Consider the following 27,079-nt stretch of genomic DNA (forward strand, 5'->3'; position numbering starts at 1 on the left):
TTTTTTTTTTTTTTTTTTTTTAAAGAAATCCTTTAAATGTAATTTATTTTTTCAATAAAAACGTAATATTCATAGTATGTTGTTTTGGTGTTTTTGATTTTTAGAAATGCTTCCAAATTTTTGATATATATATATATATATATACACACTAAAAGCATTTTTACTAAAAACATTCCACTTGTTTAATATTTTAAATTTATTATCTAAAACAATATTTTAATTAAAATAATATTTTAATTTATTCTGGAAATAAGTCCACTTGAAAAAAAAAAAACCTTGTGTGTGTATATATATATATAAAGCTACATTTTAAAAATGAAATCAGGCCTTTCTTACATAATGTGGTAATATTATAATACATCTCTGTATAATATTACAATACTAATTCTAATATGTGACCCTGGAGCACAAAAGCAGTGTTAAGTCGCTGGGGTTTTCAAAAATTGACCTTTATGACTGGTTTTGTGTTCCAGGGTCACATATTACAATACGTCTCTGAACAGTTATGTGGATCATATCTCCAAACTAAATAAATTAAACTCCAGTGTGTTTCATGTACAGTAGGCCTCTTTGTCCTGATCAGCGAGTGCACACTGCCATCTGCAGCTCAAAACGCTGTATATAACACTGCACTATTTTCTCAATAAGATGCAATCTATTTCCTTCTCCAATTTTAAACATGATTTTGGCATTTTACGTGATTTATGTAAACTTCTAAAATCTAAAGTTTTAATTTAATCATTTAAAACAAGCAGTTCTAGAACAATTAATATTTAACAGAATTTTATTTTGAAATCCCGCTCGGGGAAAATGACTTTTATTTTGAAATTCAGCCAACCGCCCAGACCCGGAAATGTCAACACAACACAACCAGAGGAATAAAAACATACATGACCAGCGATTCAATCTCTAAAATTTGTTTAAAATTTTTTACTGTATGTTAATGTATTTATGATAAGAGTACACACAGAATAGTACTTGTATATTTAATAATCTAGCTATGTTTTAAGTGTTTTTAATATAGTTGTTGATCATAAGACGCAGGATGTTTGAGAACATGTTTAAATCAGGCTGTTTAGTTCGGACTGCTCATGTGATTCTGACCTGGCTCACAACTTTAGTCCTGTTTCTGCATAAGACAGGTACATTTCATTGTGTGTGTGTGAGTGTGTATATGTATGTGTGTGTATGTGTGTGTGTTGCTCAAGGGCACCTCACTCGTGGTATTGAAGGTGGGAGAGAGCGCTGTACATTCACTCCCCCCACCTACAATCCCTGCCGGTACGAGACTCGAACCCGCAACCTTTGGGTTACGAGTCCGACTCTCTAACCATTAGGCCACGACTTCCCAACAGTATAATATTTATACTGTTATACTGTTGTATACAGACTTCCCAACAGTATAATATTTTTACAGTAATTCTGTAAAATATTATTACTATTCAAAATAATGGTTTTCTATTTTAATATACTTTAAAATATAATTTATTTCTGCGATCAAAGCTGAATTTTTTTTTGGAACCTGTGATACTTTTTTTCAGGATTATTTGATGAATAAAGTTTAAAGCAAAAAAAGAACAGCGTTTATTCAAAACGTATATTGTTAGACTTTTCAAGCAATGTAAGTCTTTATTATCACTTTTTATCAATTTAACACATCCTTGCTGAACAAAAGCATTAGTTTCTTTCAAAAAAAAAAGAAAGAAAGAGAAAAAAATGACTGACCCCAAACTTTTGGTAGTGTATACTGTAACAAAAAAATTATATTTTGAAAAAACGCTGTTCTTTTTAACTTTTATTCATCAAAGAATCCTGAAAAGGTATCACAGGTTCCAAAAAAAACATTAAGCAGCAAAACAGTTTCCAACATTGATAATAAATCAGCATATTCAAATGATTTCTGAAGATCATGTGACACTGAAGACTGGAGTAATGATGCTGAAAATACAGCTTTGATCACAGAAATAAATTACAGTTTAACAGATATTCACATAGAAAACAGCTATTCTAAATTGTAATAATATTTCACAATATTACTGTTTTTTCTGTATTTTTGATCAAATAAACGCAGCCTCGATGAACAGAAAAGTCTTCCGTAAAACACATTAAAAATCTTACTGATCCCAAACTTTTGAACGGCAGTGTGTATACTGTATATATTACTTTTAATATTTAATCTGTATATTTGATTTTTCTATATGACATATTAAAAAGAAATGTTCACAATCCTGTTTTGGTGCAGATCTGCGTAAGTGTCAGGAGAGAGGAGATCTGGTCCAGCCGGTGGTGTTCAGCTCCGTGGTTCTGCTCTCTGTTCTGCTGTACTTCACTGTGTCTCTGATGGATCCTGGCTTTGTTCTGTCCGACAGCGACACAAGGGTAGTTATGAAAGCAACGTCTGTATCAGATACGTATAATAACTCATCTAATATTAGATATTTGGGCTCTTTCAGGGAACGTCAGTGGACAGTAATGAAGAACTGGAAAAGATGATTCCTCAAGATCACAGTTCTTTAAAGCAGCGACGCTGCGGCTACTGCTTTAAACTGGTACTTCATCAACCTAAACGCTGCTTTTGCTCAGCGGTCCGACTCTCTAACCATTAGGCCACGACTTCCCAACAGTATAATATTTATACTGTTATACTGTTGTATACAGACTTCCCAACAGTATAATATTTTTACAGTAATTCTGTAAAATATTATTACTATTCAAAATAATGGTTTTCTATTTTAATATACTTTAAAATATAATTTATTTCTGCGATCAAAGCTGAATTTTTTTTTGGAACCTGTGATACTTTTTTTCAGGATTATTTGATGAATAAAGTTTAAAGCAAAAAAAGAACAGCGTTTATTCAAAACGTATATTGTTAGACTTTTCAAGCAATGTAAGTCTTTATTATCACTTTTTATCAATTTAACACATCCTTGCTGAACAAAAGCATTAGTTTCTTTCAAAAAAAAAAGAAAGAAAGAGAAAAAAATGACTGACCCCAAACTTTTGGTAGTGTATACTGTAACAAAAAAATTATATTTTGAAAAAACGCTGTTCTTTTTAACTTTTATTCATCAAAGAATCCTGAAAAGGTATCACAGGTTCCAAAAAAAACATTAAGCAGCAAAACAGTTTCCAACATTGATAATAAATCAGCATATTCAAATGATTTCTGAAGATCATGTGACACTGAAGACTGGAGTAATGATGCTGAAAATACAGCTTTGATCACAGAAATAAATTACAGTTTAACAGATATTCACATAGAAAACAGCTATTCTAAATTGTAATAATATTTCACAATATTACTGTTTTTTCTGTATTTTTGATCAAATAAACGCAGCCTCGATGAACAGAAAAGTCTTCCGTAAAACACATTAAAAATCTTACTGATCCCAAACTTTTGAACGGCAGTGTGTATACTGTATATATTACTTTTAATATTTAATCTGTATATTTGATTTTTCTATATGACATATTAAAAAGAAATGTTCACAATCCTGTTTTGGTGCAGATCTGCGTAAGTGTCAGGAGAGAGGAGATCTGGTCCAGCCGGTGGTGTTCAGCTCCGTGGTTCTGCTCTCTGTTCTGCTGTACTTCACTGTGTCTCTGATGGATCCTGGCTTTGTTCTGTCCGACAGCGACACAAGGGTAGTTATGAAAGCAACGTCTGTATCAGATACGTATAATAACTCATCTAATATTAGATATTTGGGCTCTTTCAGGGAACGTCAGTGGACAGTAATGAAGAACTGGAAAAGATGATTCCTCAAGATCACAGTTCTTTAAAGCAGCGACGCTGCGGCTACTGCTTTAAACTGGTACTTCATCAACCTAAACGCTGCTTTTGCTCAGCGTCCAGTGAAATCTGCTTATTCTTGTTTCTCTTTCTGTGTGAACCAGCAACCGATGAGGGCCAGGCACTGTAAAACGTGTGAGCACTGTGTGAGGCGTTTTGACCATCATTGTCCCTGGATAGACAACTGTGTTGGTGAGAGGAATCACAAGTGGTTCCTGCTGTACCTGTGTGTGCAGTTTGTTGCTGTATCTTGGGGTTTGCAGGCTTCGTGGTGAGTCTGAGCAGAACATGCATTTGCTGTATTTTTAACAGCCCCTTCACATCTTATTATTTGATCAGACTGCGAGATCATTTATTAATTTAGAATATAAATATAGTTCATATAAAGATGTTTTAACACAAAAGTAATATAACATATTATAAACATTTATTTCCAAGGTGGACCGTTTCTGTGTAACGGGGTCATGACAATGTTTAGTTCGAAATGTTTTGCATTGCATAATGGAGTTTATATATTTTTAAAGAATAGTATGCATTATGCCAGGGTTTTTTTTTTTTCACAAAAACTGCTAGGGGTTCTGTAGAAAAGCATAAAAAAGTAAAAATAAATAATAATATGAAATATTTTATTTATTTTACTACATTTTTTTTTTTAACAAATTTATTTTGTAAGATTAAGATTAAGTAACAAAATAAATGTGTTAAAATAAAAAAATGTAGTAAAATAAATAAAATGTGATTAAAATAAATAAAAAAATATTACAATAAATAACATTTATTTAAATAATGAATACATAGAATTTAATTTAAATAAGTAAGTAATAAATATCTATAAAATTAACAGGAAATGATTCAGATAAATAGATAATTTTATTTAAATAATACATAAATAAAATGTGATTAAATGATTTAAATAAATCATGTTTGATTAAAAGAAATAATAAATCAATTTTGATTAAAATAGACACATTTGATTTAAATAAATAATACATCTAACAGTACAGTACTATAGTGAGTAGGACATATATCACATATTTATATTGTTAATTTCTCACAATATCAGTGTTTTTTATGTATGTGACCCTGGAGCACAAAAGCAGTCTTAAGTCGCTGGGGTATATTTGTAGCAATAGCGAACAATACATTGTATGGGTCAAAATTATACATTTTTCTTTTATGCCAAAAATCATTAGGATATTAAGTAAAGATCATGTTCCATGAAGATATTTTGTAAATTTCCTACCGTAAATATATCAAAACTTAATTTTTGATTAGTAATATGCATTGCTAAGAACTTCATTTGAACAACTTTAAAGATGATTTTCTCAATATTTAGATTTTTTTGCACCCTCAGATTCCAGATTTTCAAATAGTTGTATCTCAGCCAAATATTGTCCGATCCTAACAAACCACACATCAATGCAAAGCTTATGTATTCAGGTTTTTCAGATGATGCATAAATCTCAGTTTCGAAAAATTGACCCTTATGACTGGTTTTGTGCTCCAGGGTCACATATGAACATTTATTTTGTGTATACATTTAAATTTAAGGATGGGGGGGTCCCTCTCACGAGGATCATCATATCTGGGGTCTATGGCATCTAAAAGATTGAAAACCACTGCATTATGCAGTATATACTGTAAACCATACAGTAAGCAATGCCTTATCTTTATTGATCCCAGAGAAGCTATTCCCCAAGTCACAGTCCAGCCGGGGTTCAGAATAAAGAATGCATCAAATGCACTATGGGTTACACTGAAGCGTATGTGTTTAAGGTCCGGCGTCGTCTTTGCACCCACCTGGCAGCAGTGGTTCAGTCAGAACAGATTCCTGCTCGGGGCGTTTGCCGTGACGGCCGTGTTTTCGGTGGTCGTGCTGCTCCTGCTGTGCATTCACCTGTTCCTGGCCTCGGTGAACAGCACCACCTGGGAGTTCATGTCACGCCAGCGCATCGTGTACCTCAAACACTGCGACTCGGAGGAGAACCCGTTCGACAGAGGAGTCTTCTGCAACCTGTGGCACTTCTGCTGCGTCTGCGGGACGGTAGCATGGGAGAGGATCTACGTCAGACGCACCAACGGGGCTAAATGACTGGATTTTTTTATCAAGGAAAAGTTAATAGAAAGAGTTCAGACCACTGAGTGTTTTATTGAGCGTCTCTTTAGACCCAACATGAATAGTTTTTTACTAATACTGATGTGATGTGGTTACTTGCATCATTTTATGTAGTAAACCTGCAGGGATAAATAGGCCATTAATCATCATGTGCCACAATTACTTGGTGTTTGGGTGTTTTCTACTCATTTGTTGCATCATGATGTATATCTGTTCACATAATGAGGGACGGTTTGTATAGTTCACAACAGTTTGTATAGCTTTTTTATTGGTTGAAGTTAATTTTATATGTGACTAAATAAACTTTCTAAATAAAGACTCGCTAATGATTCTTATAAGCCAGAAAAAAATGCTTCAGTGAATAAAGGTGATTAGTCCTGAGCGGTTGCTGAAACACAAATCTTCACTTTCGGTTTATTTATTCATATTTGTCTTGATATTAACCAGAAACTTGGGATTCGTGAGACTTAAAGCAGTGGGCAAACTTCCAAATGAGCCTCAAGATGACTTAAAATAATTTAACATAATTTTTAGGGTTCCCATCTTGGGAAAACTGGATATTTGAGGTATCCTAATTTTATAAGTGTGGCCTGGACAATGTAAATGAGTAAAGTCTTTATAAATCAATGACCATCATTAATATAAAGATTATGCACTTTTCTATAGTTATAGTAAAATATTTTGTTGGAAAAAAAACATTGTGAGTAAAAAATACGCACTTATCCGGTAAATCACAAAGACTGGAAAAGACATGCAAATTCATTGGGGCTTGGCAGGCTTTGAATATTGTGTAAAATGTCAAAAAAAGGCTGAGAAGCACTAACTTATTTTGTGGCGTTTTTAAGAAGTTTAACTTTTTTTGAACGCCGCGTTTTTAGAGCGTTCTTCACGCGCCAGACGCGAGCGCGACGCTTATGAGAGCGTCGTTGATTTTTAACATTTCAAAATATTTTTTTTTCCGGTCTAAAATGACCGAACTTTTCTGTAGCGGTTCCACACCCCGCCCCCATCAGCGCCGCCCAATCAGAGAGCAGGTCCGGGGACCGACGTCAAGCTCGGCGGGTTGTTCTGGAAGGGGCGGAGCTCATTTTTCGAGCTCGTGAGGGGCGCGTTGTGTCCGAAAGAGAGCGCGTGAGGATCTGCGTTCGTTCCCTCGCTGTAAGTTTGTGGAGCAGCGCGGGCTCGCTCGTTTCTCGTCCTATTACAGTCTCCAGAAACCGAGCTCAAGGAGGACGATCTTCTACCTCAACTAGTTTAAAAACCACAGCTCTTGATTCTCACTGAAAACTCCTCTCGCCGCGATCAGTGAAATCATGTCTGCCTCAGCGGCTAAAGTCAGTAAAAAGGAACTGAACTCGAACCACGACGGAGGGGACGAGACCTCAGGTAAGCGAGAACGGCGGCCATTTTCACTTTCTCTTCTCTCGCAAGCGGGGTTTTAATCGCTATTGTAGCTAGTTCATTATCCGCGGCTCGAGTATGACTCGTTTCTGTAGACCGTGGCGGTGTGCGGTGCTTGTAATCGGCCGCGGGTCTGGTTGGATGTTCGCGGAGGGACGGCAGTAGCCGGCGGCGGAGGCCATGTTTGATTTCTGTGAACTGAGCGCGCCACAAAGCCCCATTAGTACGCACACAAAAACCGTTGTATTTAAAAAATCAAAGCGCGGGAGTTTTTGTTCTGCCCGCTAACGGATTTTTTCGAAGAAACGCGTGCAGTTAAAGAGCGTGAAACATGTGGAACGGAAGCGTCCGATCGCGGTGGTTTATTGTTGTTGTGCTTTAGCCTAGCCGAGCCACGTCTCCGCCATGATGTAGCACGGGCTAATGGTTGTTTATGCACTTTAACGGGCGAACGATGGTAGAAATGAACGCCGAAGCGACTTTACACGCGCATCGGCCGTGGGTTCGCGGCGGAAGCAGGTGCAGCGCGAGCGATTCGGTGCACATTTAAACCACGCGGCATCAGTTCAATGCATCAGACTGCATTTGCGTCACAGAAAATTTACCGCGAATAATACTGATTTTTCGAAGAAACCATGCACAAGTGTTCAGTTTAAAAATATTAAAATTCTACTTAAATCGTTGAAAAGCGCGGGAATTGGGAATAAGAGCATTTTAGCTTATGTTGCGCTAGTTTGTGATGCTAAATATTTACTGTTTTTCCTTTTAACACTGTTTTCTCATTTAGAAAAAGAGCAACAAGAAGCCATCGAGCACATCGACGAAGTGCAGAATGAAATTGACAGGTATGTAGAACTATATTGAATGAATTACCGCGGTATCCACACTTTAACGGAATTACCGCGGTAGTCGATGCTGTGATGCTCGTGAATGGAGATGATTGATTTTTTTATTTATTTTGTGTCTGATCTTGTCCAGACTGAACGAGCAGGCGAGTGAGGAAATTCTCAAAGTCGAACAGAAATACAACAAGCTTCGCCAGCCGTTCTTCCAGAAGAGGTCAGAACTCATAGCCAAAATACCCAACTTCTGGGTCACAACATTTGTCAACCACCCACAAGGTAAGATCCCGTACAAATTGCTATTACACTGTTTTACCATTATATTCAATGAGTGTTTTATTTAATATGGTTTGATTCTCTAGTCTCCGCTCTTCTTGGGGAGGAGGATGAGGAGGCGCTTCACTATCTGACCAGAGTAGAGGTGACGGAGTTTGAAGACATCAAATCCGGCTACAGAATAGATTTTGTAAGTGGTAAAAATTCACTTTAATGGTTTAGAGCTTTTATGCTTCCATAACTCGCCCTCTCTTTTCCGTTGCCTTTTAGTATTTTGATGAAAACATGTATTTTGAGAACAAAGTCCTCTCCAAAGAAATTCACCTGAACGAAAGTGGAGACCCAACCTCGAAGTCAACAGAGATCAAATGGAAACCGGGAAAAGTATGCATGATGTTTATTATTAAGAGTTCTTTACTATGTGACTGAATTCTGTTAAATAGTTGTACACTTCTGAGTTTTTAATGTGAGTCCTTTCTTCTTTCGCAGGACCTCACAAGTCGGTCCAGTCAGACACAGAGTAAAGCGGGCAAGAAGAGGCAACACGAAGAACCTGAGAGTTTCTTCACCTGGTTTACTGATCACGCTGATTCAGGCGCAGACGAGTTGGGCGAAGTCATTAAAGACGACATCTGGCCGAATCCTCTCCAGTACTACTTGGTGAGACTTGCACTCCCGTCTGGAACAACATCCACATACAAATGGAAAGCTTTAAAACATGTTCAGATTAAGCTCATGTAGACTTGGTCATAGCAGTAGGTTTGTATTATTTAGTCTTAGAAAGTTTCCATTTCAGTCATTTAAATGAACAATTCGTCCAGTTTATGCAGCGGAATGGAAGTTATGAGTCATTCATTTGCATTTCAAACCCCAACAGGTTCCAGACATGGAGGATGAGGAAGGAGAGGATGAGGAGGAAGACGAGGAAGGTCTGGATGATATTGATGAAGAGGGAGAAGATGATGGAGAGGAAGCGGAGGATGATGATGGAGAGGTATGCAACCAATTCTTTTGAAGCTTGCTGTCGTGTAGAAGGTCTTTAAATGAGTAACTATAGAAACGATTCTAGTTGCTCTTTATTAAATTTCTTGAAAATGTTCAATTCTTACTTGTCTTCAAGTATTGGCTTTCAACAAACTTGTGTATCATTTGAAGAAGCGCACATTAACTGTGCCTTTCTATTGCAGGACGATGATGGCGAGGATGACTAGAATAGAGAAATATTATCCACATTTCCCCAGTCTTGTTTCCAAATTGCTTCTTTGGCTTTTTTGTTGTTTTTTGGGGAGCAAGATGCTTCGTTGTCCTGTTTTTTTGGTTTTGAGCTCCATCTTTCCTCTATCCTGAACTTGCCATGTTGAACAGACTCACAATAAACTGACTGCAAAATCTTGCCGACATGGCGTCTACCATCTCAATTTCCAAATGCATTTCGAAGTAAAAAGCAAAACACTGTAGTTATCGGCCGCACGTCGTCTGGAGTAGACTTGCGAATAGTGTTTTCTGTTTCTTTTTGTTTAATATATATATGTACAAATATGTATAATTTTCTTCCTGTTGAAGTTTCGTGGTTAATAGCCATGGTGCGCAGTGATCTGCTAGCTCTAGCGTTCTCCACCATTTGTTACTTTATTCTTGGTGTTTATTCCCTTCATGGTTTAATCAGCAGATAGACATCAGTAGTGAATCCCTGTTTCAGGAGGGCTGAGGAAAGAGGTTATGTGGACACCATCATTGAGTCTTTGATTTTTATCTCATCTTGTTTTACAGACATTCACCAGATTTGAAATGGACTTTTGATAAAGAAAATAAAATATTCAAAAAAAGGAATCAAATCATGCCTGTAACTTTCTCTTACCACCTCAATGAACTTTATGTAGTGGTTGTATTACTGTGTAAGACACTTGAATCTGTTGGGTTGGTTTTCAAATAAAACAATGTTTGGTATTCATCCAGTTGCAAAGAAAATACAATAAAGGTTAAAATTGTTTGTTTTAAGAGTCAATGGAAAGCCATATTTTAATATCCCTTGGGCCAAGTCAAGAACAAAGCCAGGCATTCCAGTCATATTAAATATTCCCCATAAAAATAGCTTTATTGTGGTCTGGCTAATTGTCAACTTCTAAAAGATTTTGGTGTCATCAGTAGTGTGGATGCAAAGTGTTCCTGCAGAAGTCTGTCAACTATGAGGGCCACAAATGTCTGGTCCGAACCTTCAAACTCTTCTCGGGTCACCGTCACTGGGCTGAAACGCCCAACCTTCAATAAAGAAAAGAGAAAAATGTATGTGTTATCTCTTTGCTTGGAGGAATAGTTCACCCAAAAATGAAGATTTACTGAGAACGTCCTCTCCCTCAGGACACGCAAGATGTGAGTTTGTTTCTTCATCAGATTTGGAGAAATGTAGCATTGCATCAGTGTCTCAGCAATGGATGCTCTGCAGTGAATGGGTGCCGTCAGAATGAGAGTCCAAACAGCTGATAACCACAATAATCCACTCCAGTCCATCAGTTAATGTCTTGCAAAAATCTGTTTCTGTAAGAAACACATCTTTTATTAAGGTGTTTTTAAACTTCAAATAGTTGCTTCTGGCTAAAATACAAATCCGCTATCCATAATATAGTTTTCTCCCGTGAAAAGGTCATCTGGTCTCAATCAGGAGAGAAATCTGCACAGATCAAGCACTGTTTACAAGCCAAAACAGTTTTAAACATATATGTGAGTGGATTTTGATGTGAGAGACGACAAGAGATGGACCTTTTCCGCTGGAGGAAGCGTTATTATGGAATATGGAAATTTTGGATGTAAAAAAACCCCTATCTTGATAGATTTTTTACTTGCAAACACAGCTTTTCATTTCTCAAGACATTTAACTGATGGACTGGAGTGGATTACTGTGATGTTTTTATCAGCTGTTTGGACTCTCATTCTGACGGCACCCATTCACTGCAGAGCATCCATTGCCATTTCCCTAGAAATCGAACCCACAACCTTCCTGTTGCTATTGCCATCCCCTACTGTTTGAGCAATGCATTACTTACTGTACTTTTAAATGCTTATTTATACTATGTCTATACAATATTTGTATTGCACTTCATATGAAAACCCTCTAAACACCCACCTAGGTGTGTTTTGCACCGCGGCGGGAAACTTCACTAGAACCATCCCAATCAGATTACTTTTTTTCAAGTAACTAGTAAAGTAACGCATTACTTTTAAAAGTAACTTTCCCCAACACTGATTATTAGTAGTATTTTGATTTATTTTTTATTTTTTTCATGTTCATTTTAACTAAAGTGTAATTTTGTTCTGTTTTTGTTATTTTTATTAGTTTTTGTTGGTTTTTATTAATTTTTATTTCGGTTTTAGTTATTTTAGTACATCAAGTTACTGAAAATGAGAAATGTTGCCTTGGAAACTAGCTGAAATAAAAGTGTTTTATTTTTTATTTCAAGTAACAGAAACGTTATATTTATACAGAGCTGGGTAGATTTCTTGCTAATTGTAATCCGTTACTGATTCCAAATTACATGACAAAAATTGTAGTTAGTAACGTAATCCATTACATTACAAATTACAAGTAATCAAATCAGACTACTTTTGGATTACTTTTAGATTACTTTTGACCTAACCTGATTATCACATTGATTTAAATATGATCATTTTGTACCATATTGATATAAAAATGCAAAGAAAAAGAAAAGATATGCCATTCGTTGTAATTAACAACGTGAAGTGCATTAAACATTACATTATCAAGTTTCCCAAACGGGTTCGTAAAGGTTGTGAGTTTGATGAAAAGCTAATAATTAATTTATCATAAAAATGTCAAATAAAGAGAAATCATTTTAAAATAACATCAATCAAAATAAAACACTTACTGAAAAATTTGATGTTTTATTTGCTTACCTGCATGTCATGTGACCAGTAACCAACATGAACATGCAAATGTGTCACTAAATTATTGACTTATTACCTTAAAATCTCAGGCGTACTACAAGTAAATATATTAAGTGAAAGAGGTTCACATGACAAAAAAGTTTGGGAATCCTTGCATTAAATGTAAAGAAGAAATAACGTGAATTTGTGCATTTTAATGTGTTTGAAAGACAAAAGCCTTTCAAAAGACAGTAATTAAATAATCAACTGAGTGATGTTTAAAATAAAAATTAATGCGTTCATCAGTAGTCGATGCAATGTTGAAATGTAGAGAAAACACTTCTAAAATGCAAAAGATTTTTGTGGCCTCTCAATTTCATAATTTTTTCATAATTCAAAATGTATTGCTATTGTGTGAATAATATGTAATCAGTACTTTTACTTAATTTTTGGAGTCTGATTACATGTAGTCCGTCACTACTCATATATTGTTTTAGTTTACCATGATAGCCCTATTTAATGTCCCCATCATATCCTAATATACTGGATAAAATATTAAACTTTAATCTTTTTTAGTCGCAATTAAGTGAACGTATAGGTCCATTTGAAATGAAATCTCTGGTTTGGTTGCTTTGAATAGATGTTGTCATTTCTAATGTTGAACTTCTAATGCAATTTCTCATCGTATCAAACCAAAATCTGTAATCATTTGCCCGAATAATTTCTATTCTGAATTCTATTTCACTTTGTAGTAAGTTGAGCTGAAATGGATCTGATGAATTCTGTGATGTTTTGTGGTATTAGTTGGTTTGTCACTAAAAATTGCTAAACATTTATTATAATTATCGAATAAAGTCCACGATCTTGACCAGAGCTCATTTCTAAAAGTCTGCTAATCCCTTTTATAAAAATACTTCCTTTCATAACAAAACATACACAATAGATCTGTACTAGATGTGTACTGATGTGAAAACAAAAGAAAGCCACTTTCTGATCCATTAGATTTAAATACACACAAAAATAATCAAAATTCACTTGGTGCACTTGGTTTAATCCTTATGCCATATAAAATCATAAATATACGCATCAATATACAGTACATTCCATCTTAGTGTATGCACACTCCATCATCATATTGCAAAAATAAGGCTTATGTAGGGTAAGCGGATTACTGTTAACAATCACTTGTCTAAAACAGATAATAAACTTTGGTTGGAGGATAATTTTCATGAATTTGAGATCGGATGGATACATTAAGACACCAACATGTAAAAACAAATTTAGAAAAAGGAGATAATTTCCTTGCATGCTCAGATAAAAGAAAACAAACTTGAACTTAAGATGGCATGATGCTCGATTAAATAAATCCTATAGATGAGAAAAATGCATCAACACTCATGCAAACACACATTCATCCATTACACAGTATTGGCTTATTCTTCATTTCAGTGTAGAACATTCTGAAACATTTGTCAGGTTGATTTCCACCAATCAGGACTTGAAGAAGGCGGAGCCAAGCTCGCTCCTGGGAGCCGGAATCTGCTTGGTTCTTAAAGACGTCTAGATAAAAGAAAGAACAGATGCAGTGACTATTAGTTATTTAAAATTGAGAAAATATAATTTAGCTGCTACAAACAAGACGCTTGCCTCTAGAAACTGTTTGAGTCTGGTTACAGAGCCCATCTGACCGGTGCTGGTGACTGCTTCGATTCTGAGGAAATAAGGTTAGGTTTAATAAATAAGGACCGGTTTACCACCGTTTTTTTGGTGATTTAATCACTGAGGCATATTTATGTTTATACCTAATAATAAAGGAATACTTCACCCATAAATGAAAATTTACTCCCCCATCAGATCATCCGAGATGTAGATGGGTTTGTTTCTTCATCAGTTTTGGAGAAATGTAGCATTGCATCAGTGTCTCAGCAATGGATACTCTGCAGTGAATGGGTGCCGTCAGAATGAGAGTCCAAACAGCTGATAAAAACAATCCACAAGTAATCCACACCACTCCAGTCCATCAGTGAACATCTGGAGAAGACAAAAGCTGAGATAAATCCATTATTAAGATGTTTTGTAACTTTAAACCGCCGCTTCCGGCTAAAATACGAGTCCATAATCCATAATAACGCTTCCTCCAGTGAAAAAGTCCATCTCCTGTTTTCTCTCACATCAAAATCCACCCACAGATTTGTTTAGAGCTGTCTTGGCTTGTAAACGGTGCTTGATCTGTGCAGATTTCTCTCCTCATTCAGACCAGACCACTTTTTCACTAGAGGAATAGTTATTATGGATTATGGACTCGTATTTTAGACGGAAGGGATGGTTTAAAGTTACAAAACGTCTTATTGATGGATTTGTTTCTTACAAACATGCAGCTTTCAGCTTCTCCAGATGTTAACTGATGGACTGGAGTGGTGTGGATTACTTGTGGATTATTGTGATGTTTTTATCAGCTGTTTGGACTCTCATTCTGACGGCACCCATTCACTGCAGAGCATCCATTGCTGAGACACTGATGCAATGCTACATTTCTCCAAATCTGATGAAGACACAAACTCATCCTAATCTTGGATAGCCTGCGGATGAGCACATTTTCAGCAAATTAAAATTTTGGGGTGAATTATTCCTTTAAATCAGAAAAAAAGTGCACCAGAATTCAGCAGCATTTACACTACAAATCAAACAAACAGAAGGACAAAAGGAATATTTGGAGGCTCATTTCTTTAGGTTAATTTTTGGATGCTTGAAATATAAAGTATAAGGGTGCATTATGCATTTAGAAGGCAATAAATACAATACATTTGAAGTAAAATTTAAAAATGTCTTCTCAAAGACAGCTATAAATACCTCGGAAAGTATTCTTCAATAATAAGCAATATCAGTTTCCAGAACTGCCCTCGATATTGTCTCATCAAAGCATTTCCACAGACCTAAAGAGACACACATGCCAAAAAATACATTGTAATGAAGCAAATACTGAGTGGGAGCAATAATAAAAAACCACTTGCAACAGGAAAAACAAATATACCTCCAGGAAGTCAAAGAGAACAGTTGCTGTGATGTCAGCGAGCGGCTCCATGTTGAGGATTTGTGCCAGCCAGCGCCAACCGTGATTCAAGCCATGAGGATGAGGCTGATGCAGACACACGCTTACATTAGATATCCAGCTTCTTACATACGACACTCACATCAGGAATCAACCTCTATTAATGCATACTGACGTAAAGGAATTTCACACACCCCTTGTTTGCCGGTATAAGGCCATCTCATCTGGATTATTGCCGCATAGAGACGAATCATTCCCGACATTCTCTTCAGAAAGCTGTCCTGGCCTTCCACTTTGGAGTCGTCCACACGGTATCCCAGAACCCTGATGAGAAAGACACGCTCATAACGCTTTACACATCGATCATTTGCACACGGCAGGTGCTCTTGTATTTAAAAAGGCAATGTAGTGCTTATGGCAGCAGGGTTATTACAACTAGGGATGCAAACGAGTAATCGATAATGTTGTTAATTTACTCGATTTATCTAATAACACTCAACAGACTGCATGTGAATATGTTGATCTTTTTGAACAAAAACCTGTGTTAAACAACCTCTGTATGCTTTACACACATATTTTGTTAGAATTCGGTAATTAATGTTGCATGCATGCATAAATGTAACTTTAAATGTAAGTAAAGACAGAGTTTAAGTGAGTAAAACTGGAACTATTGCACCATTCACGCCGTAAACATGTTTTCATTTGAAATGTAAAATGCAAAGTCAAAAGTAATGTCGGATATGTTGTTCAAGACATAAATATTACTCTCTTTTGGAAATAAGGAGTGCCATCTGTATTTTCTATCTACTGTACAACATTAATAGCACCATAGACTGATCTATTGAAATGCTCTTGAATTACCATTTATAAATGGAGGGAACTACAATCACAGGTATTTATTTAGTAAATATTTCTATAAAATTATGTAAAATTGATATTTACAGTGCAGTCAAAAATGTGTTAAGAATTAAATGTCTTTCTGTATGCATTTAGATTAATAATTAATCTTTAAAGAAAATTACATCCCTAATTAAAACTAAAGCCACAAAAAACCGTGTTACCTGAAAGAAATTAACTTTAACTGAAATAAAATAAACTTGAACTGAAAAAATAAATAAGTAAAAAATGTAACATTTTATTTCAGCTTGTTGCAGATGCGACATTTCTTATTTTCATTTAGATGAACTTGAAACACAAAAATAACTAAAACTGAATAAACTCAAATTAATGAATGAAACGATATAGAAACTTAAATAAAAATAAACTATAAAAAAGCGAAAATTACCAAAACTTAACTAAACTAAAATTAAAAACAAAAAATGTAAAAATAAAATCTAATTGAAAATATTCACAAAAACTATAAAAGTACATCAATGATATTAAAATAACACTTAAGGCCTTTCCACACTGAGCGCGATGCGAATCGCCGACGAATGGTGCTTTCACACTGAGCGCGAAACGATTGTTAGTCTTTTGCTAATTCACGCCTGCACGCTAGGTGGCACCGACCAACAATGCATTTTTCCTCAGATATGTATCTTGTATATGGATTTAACATTTAAATTAAGATAAACAAAGTTTGGCTCTACACCAGAAACACAAACTATCTACAATGCTTACAAGAATAGGCTACATCCTAAAATATAATTAGAAGTACAATTAGCATCAAGCTACACTCGAAAATGTATTTGCTTACCCACTTTAAACCATCATCGAGTGCTTGTAATAACTTCCAATTGTGATCTATAGTTGATTTTGATTAATACGCAGACACATGCACTCTTTGTATGTTTAATAATGCCAGCAAATTTAATAACTCAGCATCCACTCTCTTCTCCGGGATCCTCTTCTTCGGTGTTTGTTTACACTGGTTTTCGAAACAGCGCCACCACTCTCACTCTTTTGTGCAACAGCAGCTGCTCTGGGCCACGTGATCTAAGCTCAAATCTGATTGGACGGACCGTTTCATCGCGGAGCGACGGGGAAAAATTCGACACACAGGACGAAAAAAAATCCTCGCTTTTTCGTGCCGCGAATGATCACGCCTGGTGTGAATAGCCCCATATCATCGTGCCAAATTTTCGCTTTCAGTGTGAAAAGCCCTTAATTTATTTGCAGATGCCACCTTTATTTTGTCTTGGTTAATCTACAGTGGTTCTCAAACCTTACAGTGGCGTATCCCCTGTGGAATTTAACATTCTTCTGCATACCCCCTCTCTTCCACTTAGACCACAGGCACAGTCATACCGAAGCATCCATAGAAATCTATTGTTTTATTCCAGCGTGTCATTGCGTCCGATATTCGTTTCGCTTTTTCGGGCTCAGTGTGGAAAGGCCTTAAGATGTGCATGTGTGCACAGACAAATGACTAAAAACCAGTGCAGACAGAATGCAAAAACACATTCTGTGTGAACAGCTCCTTAATATTATTGAAAAACACTTTTGACCAAAGGACTGAAGAGTGAAGCAACACACTTACTTCTGGTAATCCTCCACAGACGTGCCACTTTCCATGGGTGGATAGTGCGGCACAGCATACGGGCACTTCTTGTGGAGGTGGGCGAGTATAAGCTCTCCAATTGTAGGATGGAGTTCCCAGATGCCTGATGCCACAGCGGCGATGGGGAACGCTGCTGAATGATTGGACGCCACCTCCTCTTCTCCTTGTTTCTGCGAATGCGTTATCAAAATTAACTTTGTTTGCCTTCAAAAATCTCCTTGTTGGTGTATTTATATAAACATCTGCCTTACCACAAACTTTTCTGCCAGTTTATAACTGACAAACTCCAGCCCCTGAGGATGCTGGGACGTAGACACGGTCTTTCCAGCGGACGTCACTGGACGACTGGACAACAGCTTATCGATCTTGTCAAAGGCCTCCTTCAGCGGCGCGCCTACATGCAAACCATGTTTAAAAGAAATTAGCAGACATGAGGTTAGTGATGCACAGAACTTTCAATGAATCTTTATTCTGATGAACTAACATCGATCGTTTTTCAGTTGATGTGTAAATAAAACGTCACTAAACATGCAGCGCACCTACAATCCAATAATCGCAATAAACTCGTGTTTTGCCAATTTTATAACAAAATTCAAGCAATAAATGTCATTTTGGCACATTTTAATGTGGCGTGACCGATCCAAAGCTCGTTATTTAGCCAAAAAATAACTCTAGAAAGCCGCATTTTGTTAAATATATACAATATATAACATATTTATAACTTTTACATCACTGTTAGTGTCTTCATTATTTGATGCATGTTTGAATAAATCTGTCATGAAAATAAGTTAACAGCCACCATTTAAATGTTTCAATTTCAACAATGAATTAGAGTAGAAACATTATAATATCATTAAAGGGTTTATATACAACTGTGATTTAAATGCTTGTTTACAACTCAGGTTTTGTGTCAATCATTAAATAAATTTTTATCTACTTCATTTTCAGTTTCTAAGTAAATTAAAACTAAAACCGCAAAAACATTTTTGTTACTTGAAAAAAATTGTTTTTTTCAAAGACAAGCACTCAAACTTTACATTTAAATTAAAAACAGAAAATATAAAAATAAATTCTAAATATTATTAAAAACTATAATAGTTTATCAATGCTATCAAAATACGAGATGTGCATAGACTATTAAAAACCAGTGCAGATGGACATTTATTTAAATTTTTTACCAAAATAAAAACTTTAATTTCGGTTTCGATGTTTCTGTAAAAAATCATTTCAGTGCATTGCTACTTTATGCTGGTGTTTCCCGATTTCGCCTCACCTGAGATGTTTGCGATCTGGCTCACAGGTGTGGTTGCAGCCTTTTGGAGCTCCATTTTTAATTTCTTGGTCTGCAACAGAAGGGCAAGATAATTATTCACTAGTACAACATCATAAAATATCCAATAGATGCTACACAGAGCTGATGGGCGTCTAACCTGCGTGTCTTTAGCTCTGCTGAGCTCATCAAACGCCTGAGCGCACAGACTGGCCGCATCCTGCAGTGCGTTGTACCATTTTAAAGTGCTGTCATCTGCTCCTGTCTGCAGACCTGCAGACGAGATGAAAACCACTCATTTAAGTCAAGTCAAATTTATTTGTATAGCAATGTTCACAATACACATCGCTTCCTTTTAAACCTTCATGCATGCTCACTTGCTCCCTCACCCTGTTTTTTGGCTTTCTCTTTAGCGGACTGTGCTGCATTTTTCTTTTGCTCCTCTTGCTGGGCTTTCAGCTCCTCATGTCTCTTCTTCTCCTCCTCCTCTTCCTCCTGCTCCTTCCTCTTCCTCTCGGCAGCCTGTGCCACCTCGTCCTGCAGGTTTCTGACCAGTGACCTCATTTCCTGTAGCGCTCGCTCCGCCACGGTCAAATCCTCCACGCTGGGAAACTTACCCTGCAAAAAAAAAAAAAAAAGATTTATATTTTACATTTATGCATTGGGCAGATGCTTTTATCCAAAGCGACTTACATTGCATTTAAGTTACAGGAGCCTATCATACATTATTAAGTAAATATACAGCACAAAAGTTTGGAATAAATACATTTTTTTAATGTATTTGAAATAAATCTCTTCTGCTCACCAAGGCTGCATTTATTTGATCAACAGCACTGTAAAAACAGCAATATTTGTGAAATATTATTACTATTTCAAATAGCTGCTTTCTATGTGAATATCTGTTAAACTGTAATTTATTTCTGTGATGCGCAGCTGTATTTTCAGCATCATTACTCCAGTCTTCAGTGTCACATGATCTTTCAGAAATCATTCTAATATGCTGATTTGCTGCTCAAGAAACATTTCTGGTTATTATCAATGTTGAATGCAGTTGTGCTGATTAATATTTCTGTGGAAACTGTGATGCATTTTATTTTTCAGGATTCTTTGATGAACAGAAAGTTCAAAAGGACAGCGTTCATTTGAAATAGAAATCTTTCAAAACATTATAAATGTCTTTACTGTCACTTTTTAAGCAATTGAATGTTTAACATGTATATAACATAGATAAGGCAGATTTGGACTCACATCTGCAGAGGCCGGCACCACCTCTGACACCTGCGAGCAGAGCTGGTTGCCGCGGGTGATGTAGGGGGTGTGGTCAAGGGCGGGGTCAGTATGTGTGGAGGGGCGTGGCTGTAGGAGCTGGTTGAGCTGTAGCACCTCCTCCTGTATGGCATTGATAGCTCTGTGCCGCTCTCTGCCCTCCACCTGCCGCTGACGCTCAAGCTCCGCCTCCCGCAGACGCTGCTGCTCCGCCTCCCGCAGACGCAGGTTCAGGATCTGCAACACAGAAAACTCAACATAGGCCTAATATTACAGGTACTGCTATTTACTTGTATTTATTTATCATTTAAACAAAGCCTATTGTGGTATTACTGCCAAACCTGCAGACAAACCTAACCGATGTAAAATGTTACAGAGATCACAGACAAAATTAAATGGACGTACAGTAAAATATAAGGGTTGATGCTGCTGAGAAAACTGATGTGTAGGTTATAGCTGCATTAAAGAGCTATTCTAAGCAGTGCTATTTTAGTATCACTGAGATTCTATTAGTTTTTATTAATACATTTAATTTTTATATATAAACTTTAATTTTAAATTGAAGCAATTTTTTGTGTGCTTTTGTCATTTTTTATTCTTTTTTATGAATTTTTATTTCAGTTTTATTTTTTTAGTACATCAAGGTAAACTAAAAAATGTCAAATGTTGCCTTGGCAACTAGCTGAAATACAATAAGTTTAAGTTTTTAATATTTTATTTGGTTTCAGTTAACGTTTAGTTTGTTTTATGTAACAAAAATGCTGGTTTGTTTGTTTATTTATGTATTGATTTTTATGGGTTTTAGTTTTTAGTTAACTAAAAAAAAAACTGGTTCTAAGTTCAGTATAATCTTTACTGATAAAATTGTTTGCACTGGAAATACATTTCCACCGATTTAATTTACTGTCAGTTGCGGTCTAAAATGTTTAAAGCAAAATTCAATTGGCTGTACAAGTCATTTCAACTCGTTTATTTAAATCTTGTCTACTTGAATCTCATATAACTTAATGAATCCGAGGTTAAAATTCATTATTTTTATGAGCTGGTAACAGAAAAACATACTGTTTGTTGTCATGACTTATTGATCATATTTTTAACAGTTGATTACAAACATTTTTGATTTAACAAAAATAAAAGCTGCACATTTATGCTTTTAGACTCTCTGGAATCCATACACGGTTTTAAAGTATTTTTTGTTTAAAAAAAAAGTCAAAATTATTTCCTGTGTTAATGGACATTCCCCTGGTTTCACAGACAAGTCTTAAGCCTAGTCCCAGACTAAAATGTAAATCTGAGCTGTGTCAACTGAAAGAAACCTGCACGGACTGATCTTAAAATATATCAGTGCCTTTGTTTTGGCTCAAGATGCACACCAGTAATGTGTTTTCTAAGACACGTTTATGAAAAATGACTTAAATGTCCTAATTGAACTATGGCCTAATCCTGGCTTAGTCTAAGCCCTGTCTGTGACACCAGGTTTTTATGTCACAATTGCTGCTGATGGAGCTTAACTTGAAGTTTTCAGATCTAGATGATCCGTTCAGACTCACTTTCATTCTGTGTCTGTGTTCCTCTCGCAGCTTCTCCTGCCGGCCGAGACTCTCCTGTGTCCTTTAACACGAAACACCCAATTAAACAACTAATTCTGTACATGATTAAAACACACTACATGTAATCATCTTAACCTGTAAATGAGCATGAACAGTTCAGATGTCACCTACTCTTTCTCCATCATGTCTCTCATACTCTGGTACTCCTGTCTCTGTTTGAGCTCCATTAACTCCTCGTAGCGTTTGAGCTGCTCAGACTCACAGATGGAGACTGTGGCCACCAGCCGCTCCTGCTGCTCCTGTCTGAGACTCAGCTCCGCCTGTGAGAGAAAACACACGTGCATTATTAAAAGAAGCTTCTTCTGTTCACCAAGGCTGCATTTATTTGACTGTAAAAATGGGATATATTATTACTATTTCAAATAGCTGTTTTCTATGTGAATATCTGTTAAAGTGTAATTTATTCCTGTGATCAAAGCTGAATTTTCAGCATCATTACTCCAGTCTTCAGTGTCACATGATCTTCAGAAATCATTCTAATATGCTGATTTGCTGCTCAAGAAACATTTCTGATTATTATCAATGTTGCAAACAGTTGTGCTGCTGAATATTTTTGTGGATGCTGTGATACATTTTATTTTCCAGGATTCTTTGATGAACAGAAAGTTCAAAAGAACAGCATTTATTTGAAATAGAAATCTTTTGAAACATTCTAAATGTCTTTAATGGCACTTTTGATCAATTTAATGCATCCTTCCTTGCTGAAAAAAGTATTAATTTTTTGTACAAAAAGGGTTCCAGATGTGGTACCTTTGCTTTGGCCTTGTGTTTGTGCTCACACATGCGGATACAGCCGGCCATCTGTGTGGCTTTGGGTGACAAGATGGAAATTACTGGAGGTGAGCTGACGCTTGCTGCAGGACTCACAACAGGAGCCTCCTTTATTTCTTCTGTTTTCTGAGATCAAAAATGAATGAAAACAGAAAAAAAAAATCAGCATTGCACTCCTTTGCCAACACAAACTCAAGCAAGAAACAGAACAATAGATACAGTTGAGGTCAAATGTTTACATACACTTTGCAGAATCGGCAAAATGTTAATTATTTTACCAAAATAAGAGGGGACATAAAAAATGCATGTTATTTTTTATTTAGTACTACTGACCTGAATGAGATATTTCACATAAAAGACGTTTACATATAGTCCACAACAGAAAAAAATTGTTGAATTTATAAAAATGACCCCTTTCAAAAGTTGTACTGTCTTGTTACCTGGATGATCCACAGCCTAAATACCATATTTTTTCATTTAGTACTGCCCTTCAGAAGCTACAGAAAATACATGTTTCCTAGGAGACAAAATAAGTTAAATTTACCCTGATCTTCAAATTCAGATTGAAGACCCCCTCCTCCTTCCTTCCTCAAAATCATACAGTCACAGCTGGAAAGGGTTCAAATACATAAAAATGCTGAAAAACCAAAGACTTTTTGGGACCTGAAGGATTTTTCTGAAGAACAGCAGGCAGTTTAACTGTTCAGGACAAACAAGGGACATGTACAACTATCACAAAAACAAACAAAAAAAAAACTGTGGATCATCCAGGTAACAAGACAGTATTATGAATCAAGGGTATGTAAACTTTTGAAAGGGGTCACTTTTATAAATTCAAGTATTATTTTCTCTTGTGGACTATATGTAAACGTCTTTTATGTGAAATAAAAAATAACATGCATTTTGTACGATCCCTCTTATTTTGGTAAAATAATTAACATTTTGCAGATTCTGCAAGGTGTATGTGACCTCAACTGTATATATGAGAATTATGATATAAACTATTAAAGTCGAAATGAAAGAGAAGTAGCGAGAGATCTTCCTTCTGTATTGTGACGTACATCAGAGTATATCAGATTATCAAAAAAGAAAAAAATGTAAGGCGGGCTTTGGTTCTATGCATCCAAGTTGTTGATTGGATGTTGAGATGTTTGTATGCAGATGAGCGTGAGCTTGTGGGGGCGGAGCTTAAACAGACAGCAGGGTGGCCGATGACCAAATCTGTTAATCAAACAAGCATGTGACTAATTATTACAATTCAACTTAAACTACAACTTATGTTGCAGTTCCCGATAAAGCTGGTCAAAGCTGTTATTTAAGTGCAAGCTCATACTTTTGTACTTTTCTTATCAAATCTGAAACTTTGTATTGCAACACTCAAGTTACTGTCTCTTCAGAATGAATGTGTCTGCTTAACGAATGCACAAAACCAAGTCATGAATTTTGTGGTTTAAGAATGAGGACGTCACCTTCTGCTCATCCTCCTCAGAGTGGATGGAGATCGGAGGCGGAGAGGTGGGAGATGAAATCTGTCTGGGACTGACGGGAAACGAAGCGCCGGCGGCAACATCTTCTGAAAGCCCGGGACTCGTATCACGAACGCATGAAGTCAGAGAGCAGGTCTTGAGCCGCAGATGAGGACTCAGTCTCTTCAGAATCTGTCCTGAGAGAGGAGACAGACTGGACACCTCCATACAGCCCGCCAGAATATCCTGCAAAACAGATCAGGAAAAGACTTTACTGATTGATTGGATACATTTAATTCCTTTATAAAATATTTTATAACAACAATTTTATTATAAACTAACACTTTGCGTTTTGGTTTTAGTTGAATAAAAGCTAAAATGTCAAACAAATGCCATCATTCCATCTTAAAATGTTATAACAGAGAAGAATGAAGTACATTTCTTTACATATTTCTTGTTTTTCAATAAAATAACATTTTAATCCTTTGTAAAGTACTGAAAAGCTAATACCTACACTGCCGTTCAAAAGATTTGTAATATTTTAGTAGAAGTCTCTTCTGCTCATCAAGGCTGCGTTTATTTGATCAGAAATAAAAGTAATATTGTGAAATATTATTACAATTTAAAATAATGTTTTTCTATTTTAATATACTTTAAAATAGAATTTATTCCTAAGATGCAAAGCTGAATTTTCAGCATCATTACTCCAGTCTTCAGTGTCACATGATCTTCAGAAATCATTCTTAAATGCTGATTTATTACAGTATTTTTTTTGGATCCTGTGATACTTTTTTTCAGGATTCTTTGATGAATAAAAAGTAAAAAAAAAAAAAAAAGAGCACCATTTATTGAAAATATATTTAAGTGCAAGCTCATACTTTTGTACTTTTCTTATCAAATCTGAAACTTTGTATTGCAACACTCAAGTTACTGTCTCTTCAGAATGAATGTGTCTGCTTAACGAATGCACAAAACCAAGTCATGAATTTTGTGGTTTAAGAATGAGGACGTCACCTTCTGCTCATCCTCCTCAGAGTGGATGGAGATCGGAGGCGGAGAGGTGGGAGATGAAATCTGTCTGGGACTGACGGGAAACGAAGCGCCGGCGGCAACATCTTCTGAAAGCCCGGGACTCGTATCACGAACGCATGAAGTCAGAGAGCAGGTCTTGAGCCGCAGATGAGGACTCAGTCTCTTCAGAATCTGTCCTGAGAGAGGAGACAGACTGGACACCTCCATACAGCCCGCCAGAATATCCTGCAAAACAGATCAGGAAAAGACTTTACTGATTGATTGGATACATTTAATTCCTTTATAAAATATTTTATAACAACAATTTTATTATAAACTAACACTTTGCGTTTTGGTTTTAGTTGAATAAAAGCTAAAATGTCAAACAAATGCCATCATTCCATCTTAAAATGTTATAACAGAGAAGAATGAAGTACATTTCTTTACATATTTCTTGTTTTTCAATAAAATAACATTTTAATCCTTTGTAAAGTACTGAAAAGCTAATACCTACACTGCCGTTCAAAAGATTTGTAATATTTTAGTAGAAGTCTCTTCTGCTCATCAAGGCTGCGTTTATTTGATCAGAAATAAAAGTAATATTGTGAAATATTATTACAATTTAAAATAATGTTTTTCTATTTTAATATACTTTAAAATAGAATTTATTCCTAAGATGCAAAGCTGAATTTTCAGCATCATTACTCCAGTCTTCAGTGTCACATGATCTTCAGAAATCATTCTTAAATGCTGATTTATTACAGTATTTTTTTTGGATCCTGTGATACTTTTTTTCAGGATTCTTTGATGAATAAAAAGTAAAAAAAAAAAAAAAAGAGCACCATTTATTGAAAATAGAAATCTTTTGTAACATTATACACTACTGTTCAAAAGTTTGGAGTCAGTATTTGTATTTGTTTTTTTAAGAAATTAATGCTTTTATTCAGCAAGGATGTGTTAAATTGATTAAAAAGTGATTATAAAGACTTATATTGTTAGAAAAGATTAATATCTTAAATAAACAATGTTCTTTTTAACTTAAAAAAAGCAAAAGCAAATGTCTATTTTGAATAAATGCTGTTTATTCATTAAAGAATCCTGAAATAAAGTTTCACATGTTCCAAAAAAATATTAAGCAGCACAACAGTTTCCAACATTGATAATAAATCAGCATATTAGAATGATTTCTGAATGATAATGTGACACTGGATTAATGACTGTTGAAAATTTTATTTCACAATATTAAAAAAAAAAAATCTGTATTTTTGATCATGCCTTGATGAGCATGAGACTTCTTTAAAAAAAAAAAAACATTAAAAATCTTACTGATCCCAAATTTTTTATGGAAGTTGAGGGAAGTTTCCTGTCTGAATATCTCAGTATAAAAAACAGGCAATCTCTGTTTTAGTTTTTCTTTATTGCCAGAAACAAGCTGTTCTGGTAAACCATACACTTTGCACACAAAAATAGTCTATTTATTTAAAAATGCAATCAACACCCATTAGTGCAGCTATGAATTAAGCACAGAGATTGTTTAATTTGCAATAATATTTCACAATATTACAGTTTTTTTTTTTGCATTTTTGGTCAAATAAATGCAGCCTTCATGAGCAGAAGAGACTTCTTTAAAACACATTACAAATCTTACTGATCCCAAACTTGAACAGCAGAAAAGTGCTCTATAATTTGATGTATTATTATTATTATAATTAACATAATTACTATTATAGCATGTGTTTTTGGCTCTAGCAGAGTAGGGAACAGTGATAATATCACATGATAATACCATGGTATTCTGATATATGCATGTAATTATATTCATATCC

General features: G+C 35.6%; 3 protein-coding genes across 4 annotated transcripts in view; 2 read left to right on the forward strand and 1 right to left on the reverse strand.

Moving 5' to 3' along the window:
* Positions 1-848: 848 nt before the first annotated feature.
* zdhhc12a (zDHHC palmitoyltransferase 12a) lies at positions 849-6,386 on the forward strand. Its single transcript, XM_016500960.1, has 5 exons — positions 849-1,142; positions 2,243-2,379; positions 2,454-2,549; positions 3,901-4,067; positions 5,573-6,386. The coding sequence occupies exons 1-5, from the start codon at positions 1,046-1,048 to the stop codon at positions 5,886-5,888; spliced, it is 813 nt and encodes a 270-aa protein (XP_016356446.1). The 5' UTR covers positions 849-1,045; the 3' UTR covers positions 5,889-6,386.
* A 597-nt stretch (positions 6,387-6,983) lies between these two features.
* seta (SET nuclear proto-oncogene a) lies at positions 6,984-10,257 on the forward strand. The gene is made up of 8 exons (XM_016501003.1): positions 6,984-7,298; positions 8,101-8,158; positions 8,292-8,434; positions 8,518-8,621; positions 8,702-8,815; positions 8,921-9,091; positions 9,309-9,425; positions 9,619-10,257. The coding sequence occupies exons 1-8, from the start codon at positions 7,226-7,228 to the stop codon at positions 9,640-9,642; spliced, it is 804 nt and encodes a 267-aa protein (XP_016356489.1). The 5' UTR covers positions 6,984-7,225; the 3' UTR covers positions 9,643-10,257.
* A 3,092-nt stretch (positions 10,258-13,349) lies between these two features.
* gle1 (GLE1 RNA export mediator) overlaps positions 13,350-27,079 on the reverse strand; it is a 16,562-nt gene continuing 2,832 nt past the window's right edge. The window contains exons 2-16 of one of the 2 annotated variants that reach the window (XM_016501004.1): positions 25,257-25,499; positions 22,756-22,902; positions 22,117-22,265; positions 21,946-22,006; positions 20,378-20,632; positions 19,519-19,747; positions 19,290-19,402; positions 19,133-19,202; positions 18,111-18,253; positions 17,839-18,029; positions 15,554-15,683; positions 15,342-15,446; positions 15,161-15,243; positions 13,958-14,021; positions 13,350-13,870 (exon numbers count right to left, since the gene is read on the reverse strand). In XM_016501004.1, the coding sequence (XP_016356490.1) occupies positions 13,802-13,870; positions 13,958-14,021; positions 15,161-15,243; positions 15,342-15,446; positions 15,554-15,683; positions 17,839-18,029; positions 18,111-18,253; positions 19,133-19,202; positions 19,290-19,402; positions 19,519-19,747; positions 20,378-20,632; positions 21,946-22,006; positions 22,117-22,265; positions 22,756-22,902; positions 25,257-25,499 (2,052 nt within the window). In that variant the 3' untranslated portion in view covers positions 13,350-13,801. Of the gene's footprint in view, positions 13,871-13,957; positions 14,022-15,160; positions 15,244-15,341; positions 15,447-15,553; positions 15,684-17,838; positions 18,030-18,110; positions 18,254-19,132; positions 19,203-19,289; positions 19,403-19,518; positions 19,748-20,377; positions 20,633-21,945; positions 22,007-22,116; positions 22,266-22,755; positions 22,903-24,245; positions 24,485-25,256; positions 25,500-27,079 lie in introns of those variants that run through there. The other variant, XM_016501005.1, reaches the window with a different exon arrangement.

The sequence above is a fragment of the Sinocyclocheilus anshuiensis genome, unplaced genomic scaffold (genome assembly GCF_001515605.1).
Source record: "Sinocyclocheilus anshuiensis isolate Anshui unplaced genomic scaffold, SAMN03320099.WGS_v1.1 scaffold714, whole genome shotgun sequence".
Lineage (NCBI taxonomy): Eukaryota > Metazoa > Chordata > Actinopteri > Cypriniformes > Cyprinidae > Sinocyclocheilus > Sinocyclocheilus anshuiensis.

What these genes read in the sequence shown, in the direction of transcription:
- zdhhc12a (XM_016500960.1), top strand. Translation starts at nt 1,046, where the DNA reads ATGTTTGAGAACATGTTTAAATCAGGCTGTTTAGTTCGGACTGCTCAT. An exon ending in CCTGTTTCTGCATAAGACAG is followed by an intron (nt 1,143 to 2,242) that starts GTACATTTCATT and finishes GTTTTGGTGCAG; the next exon opens with ATCTGCGTAAGTGTCAGGAG. An exon ending in GCGGCTACTGCTTTAAACTG is followed by an intron (nt 2,550 to 3,900) that starts GTACTTCATCAA and finishes TGTGTGAACCAG; the next exon opens with CAACCGATGAGGGCCAGGCA.
- seta (XM_016501003.1), top strand. Translation starts at nt 7,226, where the DNA reads ATGTCTGCCTCAGCGGCTAAAGTCAGTAAAAAGGAACTGAACTCGAAC. An exon ending in ATTTGTCAACCACCCACAAG is followed by an intron (nt 8,435 to 8,517) that starts GTAAGATCCCGT and finishes TTGATTCTCTAG; the next exon opens with TCTCCGCTCTTCTTGGGGAG. An exon ending in ATCCTCTCCAGTACTACTTG is followed by an intron (nt 9,092 to 9,308) that starts GTGAGACTTGCA and finishes AAACCCCAACAG; the next exon opens with GTTCCAGACATGGAGGATGA.